We start from the raw sequence: 12,543 nt of genomic DNA on the forward strand, positions 1-12,543 counted from the left end.
AAAATTACTCTGCAAACTGGCACATTATTAATAGTTAAGGCTCATGCATACAACCGTATGTATTTTGCGGTCTGCAAAAAACGGATCCATAAAAAATATTTATGCGGAATGGAACCTAATAGAACAGTACTATCCTTGTCCATAATGTGGACAGTAATTGGACATGTTCGATTTTTCTGAACCCATTGAAATGAATGGTTCCGTATACAGTCCGCAAAAAAATAGAATGGGCACGGAAAGAAAATACATTCGTGTGCATGAGCCCTAAGTCTGTCCATTGTGTCATTTTGACAGACAGTAAACACCATAAAAACAAAGATGGGAAGAACAACGGCAGAATTGTGTATTTTTTCTAATTACATCCCCTTTTGATTTTTTTTCCAGCTTCTAAGGTGCTAAGCGTCAAGAGTTGGTACAACAAGAGTATATACAGTAACATAGGTGTTCTGTAGGTGTCTAGACACATACTGTATATCCCCTTGCTAGAGAGAGTAACATTTAGCTGTTATACAAAGTAGAAACTAATGGCTTGCTCTTATTTTACGGCAGTGACTCAAGAGCAGCTTTACACTCACTGTCTGATAATAATTTTTAAAGCCGAACATTTGGCTGCCAGTTAAGCTTTTAACGTTTTCTCTTGTGTATAGAGAGAAAACAAATTCATTCCGCACATCAGGGAAAGTTTTTAATTTTGAAAACTGCAAACTTTGTCACAGCAGGTTGTTTCATACAAAGGTTTATAACTATGAAAGTTATATACCAAACTCTCAAAAAAGCTGAAAATAACCTTTAACAATTATTTCAAGCACTTTTTGGCCACAGGCAGCCCCCTGTCAGAAATATACAGTATTCAGATTTTCCTTTTAAGTTGCCTGCAAAGCAATTTTGTGAAAAAAGCAAAATGACACAAAACTGAGATGCTTAATTTGAGACATCCTTTTATAGCACCCGCATTAATCAGTGACACAGTTGGCATACATGGGCAAAATGCCTACTTCTTTTGACGTGAAAATGTACCAGGTGGAAGAACATAATTTACCGGTAGATTAATGTGGATGTCAAAGACTTTGTCAATTTTATGCCAGCTTGTAATTAGGTATTTAGGCTCATCACATAGGTAATAGAGCAATGTTCTAGCTGTCTGTGATATACGATATACAGTAACGTGTAAAATAATAAAAATCCCAAATTTAAAATAATAAAAATCCCATTCCCTGGTTTGGGGGGGGAGGGGGCAGGTATGCTGCACATGTTGTGGTCTGCGCTCTGTGGTACAACTTATTAATTCTTTGTATTCTGTTGCACTGGATATGACTCATTTTGTCTGTGTCTTGAGATATGTGGAGGATCTGCCAAGCACCGAGCCAGGAAAAATGGCGGTGGCCAGAATGCTGTATATGGCACGTAAACTGATTGCTAAGCATTGGCTGGATGAGGGCAGCCTCAGTAAAACTGAATATATAGCCAAGATTATTTGGCTGCTTAATCTGGAAAGGGGGGTTTATAGGAAGAGGGGGGGCCCTAGCTAAATGTGAGAAACTCTGGGCGTCTTGGATTGATAACTCTGGATTGGCTTCCCGGGAACTTCATAGATATCGCTTGGGCCTGGTGTGATTGTTAAGGCTGATGACACTCTAATGCTAATAGTAACGACGGCTCGATGCCTGGCGGTCCTTTATTTTATTATGTGGTTGGTGTTCATTTGGTGGATGGAGGCGAGCTGAACCTCTCGCCCACGGACACTATAGTATGCAATATATTTTGGTGCTTTATTCTATGTTGGGAGGGGGGAATTGGGGGTTGTGAGGTACAGATATACAAGTTATTGTTGTATGTGGTGGCGAAGTTACCATACTCGACTGTGATGGATGGAGAGCATCTTTTGGAAGCGATTTATGGATTTGTATATTGGGGGGGTTGTTTGTTCTGTTAATTTAGCAAAATGTTAATAAAAATACATAACTTAAACAAAAAAACAGAACAGGTAATATTTCCTTGTAGCCATAAGGAGAGCCCCCAAAACCAATTCCAGTCGTGTGCCCTAGGCACCAACATGGCACCCAGAAACATTTTTAAACAGATTAAACCATATTTTTTAACTCAATATTCATAGGAAACTATTTTTTTAAGAATTCATGTTTTTCTTTCTACTTTCAACAATTAAATACAATATTGTTCCATTCTGGTTAGAGATTACAAATCTCATTTAATCAACCCCTCAAAATCTGGATGTAAATGCTACATGAATGCTACTTACTGAGATTGAATATTAATATAAGTATCTTTCTTTGCAAAGAATGGTTCTTTGTCACATACTTACAGCTTCTATACAGCCTACAGCAAAAAACTGGAAAAACTCCAATAGCTCCAGGTATTCTACACATAGTTAGGAAAGTAAATATTAAATACTGTATATGTATTTGAGAATCATAACTAAGAGTAACAACAAACAGGGCAGATCTGCAAAAACCCAGAGCTCCTAGCCTGTACACAATCTCAATGTCAATTTAGATCTAGAATAGCTGTAAACCGCGCTTGATAGTGAACCTCAGTTGATCCTTTTATATTTTGCTTTTTTCTGTCTCTTTTTATTACTTTGTTTTATTTGGATAATAAATATTACTTTCAGCTTACTGTAATCTAGACTACATTGAGTTAGATTGTTACATTATGTGACATTGTGTAATTATAATGTGGCTCCACCTTGTTTGTTTATGCTTTTACTATCTTATTCATTAAAGGGCTAGCTTCACACCTGCGGCAAAGCGCTCCAGCAGGCTGTTCTGGTAGAGAAAAGCCTGCTGGAGTTCTCTGGGCACAGCATTGCCATTTACTGCCACCTGCCTGCAGAACCCCATTAACTATAATGGGGTCTGGCAGAGATCCACCCGCTACCTGGCAAACATGCTGAAAATTGTCTGGACAAAAAAATGCTGCATGCAGCTATTTTTTCGACCTGCCAATTCCCAACACTGTCTGCCGGACCTGGGGCCGGAACACCCAGCCACAAGTGTGAAAGAAGCCTAAGTAAGTTGACAAACTTGCTTCTACATTGTAACAATTCTTAAAAAAAACAAAAACAATAAAGACTTATTGAAACAGAAAATTAAATACAAGTATTGTTCTTCTGTTGCAGTCAGCACAAATAGATAAACCTCATATATGGATGGGGAAGCCGTTGTTAGTTTACTGTGAGGGAAAGATATTATCTGTTTGTGAAATCGTATATTAGTAGAATTTGGATAACAGCATGACAACTCTGTTGTTCTCTTGATGAGCTCCGGTAAAGATGTCAACAGAAGAGCATTGCACTCATCACCTTCCTTCTCTGGTCCTTCAAGGACTTTAAAGAGCCTGGAAAGGAAGTAGAATATTGCATGTGACTTAAAAAAAATCTGTCCAAAAAACAACCACCTTAGGCTACTTTCACACTAGCGTTCGATCGGATCCGTTCTGAACGGATCCGATCATAATAATGCAGACGGAGGCTCCGTTCAGAACGGATCCGTCTGCATTATTTTAGCATATAACAGCTAAGTGTGAAAATAGCCTCGTACGGATCCGTCCAGACTTTCAATGTAAAGTCAATGGGGGACGGATCCGCCTGAAGATTGAGCCATATTGTGGCATCTTCAAACGGATCCGTCCCCATTGACTTACATTGTAAGTCTGGACGGATCCGCACGCCTCCGCACGGCCAGGCGGACACCCGAACGCTGCAAGCAGCGTTCAGCTGTCCGTCTGTCCGTGCGGAGGCGAGCGGAGCGGAGGCTGAACGCCGCCAGACTGATGCAGTCTGAGCGGATCCGCTCCATTCAGACTGCATCAGGGCTGGACGGCTGCGTTCGGGTCCGCTCGTGAGCCCCTTCAAACAGAGCTCACGAGCGGACCGACGAACGCTAGTGTGAAAGTAGCCTTATAAATTACTGAATTTTGTTTTTCAGAATGGACTAAAAAGAACAATCAAGCAAGCTGAAAAGATAGTGAGAGCGTCTAACTATATGGTAAGCTCATAAGAAAGCCACTTAGTCCTAGTAATTGGGAAATTCTACAGTTGACGTCAATATAAGTTGTATAGTTACTTATACTTCTGCATAAGTGTCTGGATTAGCTTCTCATATATGTAAACATATTTGTATGTAGCTGGTCTATACATTATTTCATTCATTCCACGTTTGCTGCACAATTAATAAATTAATTTCTTTAGTGTTCGATCATACAAAACATTTTTCATTTGGAATCATTTTCCAGTTTGCATCCACAGCAGGGACACAGGAATTTGGGTGCAACTGACCTCTGTCAGTTTTAATTTTGTCATCACAGGTCAAACAAGTAGTCACATCACAGTGCAAAGTAAAGCAAAGCAAACCCCTAGCCTTGTCCAGGCATTAATGAAGCATGGTATTAACTCCTGACTATCAGGAACCTAGACCACCTCCCAGTTCCTCAAACACAGATACAGGTCATACCCATACAGCCCATATAGATTCAGCTCGTATCGCCCTCAGGCTTGGCCCTGCCCCCCCCCCCCCCCCTTCCCCCCAGGTCAGGAGTGGGAGCATAGTCTCTTAGGGCTTGTTTAAAGGAGCTTTCCAGCTATCTGCTAATTAGCCTCATTAACAGCTCCAACCCTAGTGGAGTGGCTGTTGGTTACCCGCCCTTCTCTCTCCCAACTCCGGCAAACCAAGCCCTTTTCCAGGTTTTGTATTGAACCTAAATACAACCTTGCTGCACAGCTCACTGCCTGGTTGTCAATACATTTCTTTTACTGGTATTTTAGGGGCATAACCATAAAAGTCACTAATCTGCTAGTCATAGAATATAATCCGGTAACTGGCACACAATATTAATAGCCTTTCACAGAGTGAAAAAAGATGTATCAACAATAGATGCATTTGTCCATATTTCTCAATAACATAATTCGATATTATACATTTTTACAGCAAGACTACAAAACCTTCTCTGGAGTTCTGTTGAAGATTTGTTCACTTCCGCTGTTCAGAATGATTTGCCAAACAATAGACTCGTAAGTATTAACATTTAGCAATTAGCTGTGAGCACAATAGTGCTTCTCATACAGAATGTGTTACTTCCAGACCACTGCAAGAACATCAGAATTTCATTAAGCAGCCAGGTGCTTCGAAGGAATTGTGATTGTTTAAAAGGTGTGAAATGTACTCCATCCACACTGATGCTTGTGCAGTCAATCCTGTCGTCAACATACTAGAGATGATAGAACTTCCTTGATATTTCCACTCTCTTTTCCATTCTTTGCATCAAGCCTCCACTGATCACATACTGATAACCTATCCTGAGGATAGGTCATCAGTATTAAACACTTGGAAAACCCCTTTCAATTTAATAACTCCCAATGACCCTTAATGTTTCTATCCACTTAATATGCAATGAAAACATTTGTTCTCACATAAGAAACATATATTAATGCATATATAATTTGAACTTGGGTTTCTGTTGCCGCAAAACAGGCATGTAAGTCCTAAGCCAAATGTTCATAAATGTATTTAAAAAAGTGTGTTATTATACATTTTTACACCTACTAATGACATACTACTAATGATTAACATAATCTCCTAGGTCAGTACCAGCAGAAGACTATGACCAGGATAACTTTAGTGCATTTCCTGTAAGTCGCTGACTACATTTATTTTGTGTACTTAAAATCTTCAATTTTCTTCCTGTTTTAAGAACATATTCTTAAAGTGTAACTCTAAGGCTACATTCACACGTCAGTATTTTTCTATATCCCGAATTTTGGTCCGTTTTTTGCGGATCCGTTGTTCCTGAAAATGTTTCCGTATGTCATCCGTATGTCATCCGTTTTTTGCGGATCCGCAAAAAACGGAAACATGTATAAATTTCACAAAGCAAATAAAGTTGTTTGGATTTCTTTGAAAAAAAATTGAAAAAAAAAAGTGAATAACTGATTTCTGTGGGCAGGATTTAATTTCCAGGAACGGATTCCGCATAAAACGGATGACATACGTAATGACATACGAATGTCATCCGTTTTTTGCGGAACCATTGACTTTGTATTGTACCAGGATCCGATTTTTGCGGAAAAGAATAGGACAAGTTTTATATTTAATCGGACATACGGAACGGAACAACGGAAACGGACAGCACACATTGTGTTGTCTGATTTTTTCCAGGAACCATTGAAAATGAATGGGTCCAGAACTGGTCCTGATCTGTTCCGCAAAAAACGGAACAGATCAGGAAAGAAACAACGGACCCTAACCTGAAGATCTTTTTCATGTTACATCTTTATAGGATTTATAGTAATTTTGTGGTATAAAGGTATACATTCCCTGTATAGATATAGAGTTTCCTGCAAACAGATGTATTATTGAGTTCAAACTTCAATGTGAGCTAAATCTGTCTTGTTTTTGGCTGTTACCTTTATATATATATATATATATAGTATTTTCCTGCGTATAAGACAACTTTTTAACACATGAAAATCTTCTCAAAAGTCGGGGGTCGTCTCATACGCCGGGTGATACAAAACATCCTGCACGATATGATAACTGAATATGCGGATGTACATGGCAACATTTATAAAGAAAAAAATTACGGAAAAGAATGCACTAACACAATAGAAGTAAACATTATATATGGACTAAGCCCTCATTCTGATATGATATAATCTGCTGACTCACAGCCAATATATTTTGATCAAAACACATCTGTGCCGCCTACCAGAGCCAAGGTGGTATCGGTCAGGCAGATCCCACTCTGAACCTATCTATGCCATTGGGCATCTACATACAGGTGTCTGCTCTCCTTAATGTAGATGCCGAACGGCATAGGTAGGTTTAGAGTAGGACCTGCCTGACTGAGACAACCTTGGTATGGGTTGGCGGGCACAGATTTGTTTTGATCAAAATATATTGGCTGAGTGTCTCAGATTTTTTCATATCAGAGTGAGGGCTTAGTCCGTATATAATGCTTGCATCTATTGTACATTATTTTCCATGTTTTTTTTCTGTACAATCTATCAGTCTATCGATAAATGGGCAAACGTTCCTTTGTTGGCTGACAGGCATCTTTCATCAGAATGAAAGATGCCCAATTATCGACAGCACATCTCGCTGCCGATAGTCACATTCAGTTTGCATTAGCCTGTGTAATCAGGCGGGTGCAAAAAGTAGCTATGGATGTGTTCTCATCCATCGGCACTCAGAATGCATGAACTTTGGGCAGTATAATCAAGCTCTGGTGCTTCATTGATAAGCTGGTACATTCTTGTCTGCAGTCATTGCGAGGATATCACTGGAGAGGAAGAGATTGTAATGACATAAACAGCTCCATTTATCCTGGACGAAGGTGAGTTTATCTCCATTACTGACAGTACAATGTATTGTTTGCAACTCTGCTTATCCTGCAAAAGTAAAGAAGCAGCGATGGGCCATTAACTAATCTATTTTCTTTCAGACAGCCGTGTCTTAATGTAGAAAAAGTAGTAGGGCACACCTACATTTGGGTACACATAGGAAATTTATTATAGATTTATTCATACAACAGTATATAATAATATCACATAAAACCAGATTAAACAAATATTTGCATGCGGTTACTGCGTAGATAAAAAATAAAATCACTAAAAAAAATGTCTAAAAAAATGCAAAATGTCACTGGACGAAATGATCCTAAATAGAGGAGTCTTTTCACTAAGTCTTTCTCCAAGTTGTAATATTAATATCGCAAGTCTAGTCCCTCAGTCCGTGTAATGTGAGGTTCCCAGAGCAGTTTCAATGTAATAGAAGGGTAATTTTGTTACTTATGTTTCTTTTACTTGAATCACTTTCTGTGTGTATATCGGTTCAACATTTATTTATCTACTCACACTTATGCTGGCTGTGTTGCGGTTTATCGTGGCGTCCCACGTATAGTCTGCTTGCAGTCAGCGGTATTACTTCCTGAGTGTGGATCCAGGGATCTTCGGTAGTGAATTGCAGGGGTGCCGTAGATAGGAATTTGTAAGTGAGAATCACTGCCAGGTGCTTGAATCAAGCTGCAGGTTTGTTCTTACTCCGGCATCAGAGTTTACTTTCTCCTGCCAATTCTTTTTAATATCGATCCCTCTCCTTGTGGTTAGTTTGAAGCGCTTCAATGTTCCAGCTGCATATCCAGTCTTATGGGATCTCCTCTCACCAAACGCGTTTCGGAGTTGGCTACGACTCCTTCATCGGTGGCTAGTGTTCCCATATGACTGGTCATCTTTTATACCCAGTTATCCAGGTGTCAATTGATTCAGGCATGTTCAAAACCTGAAATGGAATTCTCTGGGTATTCATACTGCCATTATGACGGCCGTGCTTATATCTATAGTTGTAATGCAAAACTTGAAAGGTTAAGTGCGATTCATAGATTACATATGATTGTCACCTTCATTGTTCTTTCCCAACATTGTAGCCAGCATGCGTTATTGCTGCGGTATTTCTTAAAGGGAACAGACATTGAATCATGGTGTCTTTTATGTGGCTTTCTATATTGCATCATATTGAACAGACACAAGTTTTTATCTCCATATTTGAAAAATTGTGACGTATTGTATTCTATTTTCTCCCCTTTAAAATAGGTTAGTTGGTTGCTATATCATGTTCCAGATAATTTTAACCCTATGCAGGTATTCCTGCCTTATATTGCATTCGCTCATAGGAATAATTTTTCTCCATTTTTTCGTATTATTATTCTCTACATATTTTATTGAACGAATGTTGGTATTGACAGGCATAGGGTAACTTAAAGTATATGGAACATATATTTTCAACTGGTTTATTAACGGTCTAAGCGTTATTCTCTGTTGCTCTTGCTGTTCTAAGTGGGTATTAACCCTTTTAGTAATATTGCATCTTTCTGTATCAAGGCTGAATAACTATTCTTTATAGTAACCTATCAACATAAGAATAAAACAGTGATATATAAAAGGTATTTATAGATAAAAATGAATATCATTAATGCAGTGTTATAAAAATATAAAATCATAAATAATTTGTAAGAATATTTGAAACGTCTTCTTTGATGACATGAGGTAGAATAAAGGGAGTGAGGTCGCCCACCGAGGAGGGGCCCGCATAGAAAACAACTCGCGGGTCCTCCCTTGGTGAAGGACCCCCCCACCCTAAAGGAAGCCATATAACTCCAACTCAGCATTCAATCCTGCTGGCAGGAGAGTATTGAATTCAAAGATATGCCTAGATTCCATTCTTGACATCTTTTTGATATGGTTCCCACCATATCAAAAAGATGTCAAGAATGGAATCTAGGCATATCTTTAAATTCAATACTCTCCTGCCAGCAGGATTGAATGCTGAGTTGGAGTTATATGGCTTCCTTTAGGGTGGGGGGGGTCCTTCACCAAGGGAGGACCCGCGAGTTGTTTTCTATGCGGGCCCCTCCTCGGTGGGCGACCTCACTCCCTTTATTCTACCTCATGTCATCAAAGAAGACGTTTCAAATATTCTTACAAATTATTTATGATTTTATATTTTTATAACACTGCATTAATGATATTCATTTTTATCTATAAATACCTTTTATATATCACTGTTTTATTCTTATGTTGATAGGTTACTATAAAGAATAGTTATTCAGCCTTGATACAGAAAGATGCAATATTACTAAAAGGGTTAATACCCACTTAGAACAGCAAGAGCAACAGAGAATAACGCTTAGACCGTTAATAAACCAGTTGAAAATATATGTTCCATATACTTTAAGTTACCCTATGCCTGTCAATACCAACATTCGTTCAATAAAATATGTAGAGAATAATAATACGAAAAAATGGAGAAAAATTATTCCTATGAGCGAATGCAATATAAGGCAGGAATACCTGCATAGGGTTAAAATTATCTGGAACATGACATAGCAACCAACTAACCTATTTTAAAGGGGAGAAAATAGAATACAATATGTCACAATTTTTCAAATATGGAGATAAAAACTTGTGTCTGTTCAATATGATGCAATATAGAAAGCCACATAAAAGACACCATGATTCAATGTCTGTTCCCTTTAAGAAATACCGCAGCAATAACGCATGCTGGCTACAATGTTGGGAAAGAACAATGAAGGTGACAATCATATGTAATCTATGAATCGCACTTAACCTTTCAAGTTTTGCATTACAACTATAGATATAAGCACGGCCGTCATAATGGCAGTATGAATACCCAGAGAATTCCATTTCAGGTTTTGAACATGCCTGAATCAATTGACACCTGGATAACTGGGTATAAAAGATGACCAGTCATATGGGAACACTAGCCACCGATGAAGGAGTCGTAGCCAACTCCGAAACGCGTTTGGTGAGAGGGGATCCCATAAGACTGGATATGCAGCTGGAACATTGAAGCGCTTCAAACTAACCACAAGGAGAGGGATCGGTATTAAAAAGAATTGGCAGGAGAAAGTAAACTCTGATGCCGGAGTAAGAACAAACCTGCAGCTTGATTCAAGCACCTGGCAGTGATTCTCACTTACAAATTCCTATCTACGGCACCCCTGCAATTCACTACCGAAGATCCCTGGATCCACACTCAGGAAGTAATACCGCTGACTGCAAGCAGACTATACGTGGGACGCCACGATAAACCGCAACACAGCCAGCATAAGTGTGAGTAGATAAATAAATGTTGAACCGATATACACACAGAAAGTGATTCAAGTAAAAGAAACATAAGTAACAAAATTACCCTTCTATTACATTGAAACTGCTCTGGGAACCTCACATTACACGGACTGAGGGACTAGACTTGCGATATTAATATTACAACTTGGAGAAAGACTTAGTGAAAAGACTCCTCTATTTAGGATCATTTCGTCCAGTGACATTTTGCATTTTTTTAGACATTTTTTTAGCGATTTTATTTTTTATTTTTTATCTACGCAGTAACCGCATGCAAATATTTGTTTAATCTGGTTTTATGTGATATTATTATATACTGTTGTATGAATAAATCTATAATAAATTTCCTATGTGTACCCAAATGTAGGTGTGCCCTACTACTTTTTCTACATTGTTACCATTTTTGAAGATTGGGTGAAATCTTTTCTGTAGGTGCACCCACCCTATTCATTGTTCAGGGAGTGAGCCACCTCTATTCAAAACTCTGAATACAAAGCCGTGTCTTAATCTCTTTATTTTCAATAGATTGTTTTTATTTTCCCTTTAGACAATATAGTTGATAGAACTGTATGGGAAAATGAGTTACCATATTCAAAGAAGTGGTAGGCACCAACCTTAATATCAGAAACAATAGCATGCAGTTAAATGCCCATATAAATGCCCCAAACCTGGTACAATAGAAAGAGAACAAAGACCTATGTGCACATTTAAGAAAAAGAGCAGTTAAAAAAAGTCTTGCTGTAATAGCACATTTATATACAGCAACTGAACAAGCAATTATCGGTAAGGAACAGTTCCTTCCCAATAATTACCTGATCATCAGAGATGGTAACTGTATGGAGTTGAGCAATGGCTACTGATATTGCTTGTCCTGGTACAGATTCATTGTTTCTGGGCAGCAGATCGCTGTTAACACATCAAGATCTGCTGTCAGTAAATTTTGATTTAGATGCTGCATATAAGATTTATTAGATGAATTTACTTGATGAAAAAGCATTTGCTCATTTATCAGGTCATTGGAGGCACATTTACATGGGCCGAGTATTGGGAACGAGCTTTCGTGTGAACATTTCTTTCCAATAACCAGTTCCATGTAAATGCGCCTTTAAGGAACCAGTACACCTGTACATTACATAGAAAGACCATTGATTTTAGTGAAGACTGTGTGTTCCTTGTTTTTTCCCATTGTGGCACTGCAGGTTTATTGACCACTTGCTTCTGAGTTCTCCCACAGTTTACAGTTGATCACAGAGGGTTCCAGCAACAGAGCAAGCCGTGACTAGCTGATAGTTGGGTGACTTTTATCAAAAAGTTATTGTCAAAAGTGGACATTCGAGTCAAGTATCAATATACACTCATTAACATAAAAAATAACGCTCCGAGAAGTTTTTGGAATCAAATGAAACTTTATATGTATGAATATAATGTTGATATTTGTTGGTATCCCAACTAGTCCCAAAATTGATAGATTGGTGATAAATCTGGCAGCCAGGCAGGCCAATGATGAGTTGCAATTTGGTGGAGACATTCCTGGGAAACCCTTGCTGTATGTGGACAAGCATTATCCTGCTGAAAAATTCTGTGCCATGGCATTGGTATTTCTATCCCAGTGTTTTTTTTGTTTTGTTTTTGACAATGATTGTATTATGGAATGGGCATGGATATGTAGTATGTTTACTGCATAGAACATTAAAGGAAACCTGTCACATTGAACATGGTGTCTGAGCTACTGGCAAAATGTTATAGAGCAGAAGGAGCTGAGCAGATTGATATAATCTTATGAGATAAGATTCTGAATAATTTGCATTTCATTCATTTAAATTCCTGCTAATTATGGGCTTTGAAGTAAAAGGAGGCGGACCTATCAGTGATTTACAGCTATGTCTGTA

At 38.4% G+C, this 12,543-nt stretch overlaps 1 protein-coding gene across 1 annotated transcript in view; it reads left to right on the forward strand.

The window, feature by feature from the left end:
• AOAH (acyloxyacyl hydrolase) overlaps positions 1-12,543 on the forward strand; it is a 170,954-nt gene that overhangs the window by 69,689 nt on the left and 88,722 nt on the right. Inside the window, exons 5-8 of the mRNA XM_044293042.1 lie at positions 3,945-4,004; positions 4,944-5,026; positions 5,596-5,644; positions 7,277-7,347. Of these exons, the coding sequence (XP_044148977.1) occupies positions 3,945-4,004; positions 4,944-5,026; positions 5,596-5,644; positions 7,277-7,347 (263 nt within the window). The remainder of the gene's footprint in view (positions 1-3,944; positions 4,005-4,943; positions 5,027-5,595; positions 5,645-7,276; positions 7,348-12,543) is intronic.

Source organism: Bufo gargarizans, chromosome 5 (assembly GCF_014858855.1).
Source record: "Bufo gargarizans isolate SCDJY-AF-19 chromosome 5, ASM1485885v1, whole genome shotgun sequence".
In the NCBI taxonomy this organism is placed as follows: Eukaryota; Metazoa; Chordata; class Amphibia; order Anura; family Bufonidae; genus Bufo; species Bufo gargarizans.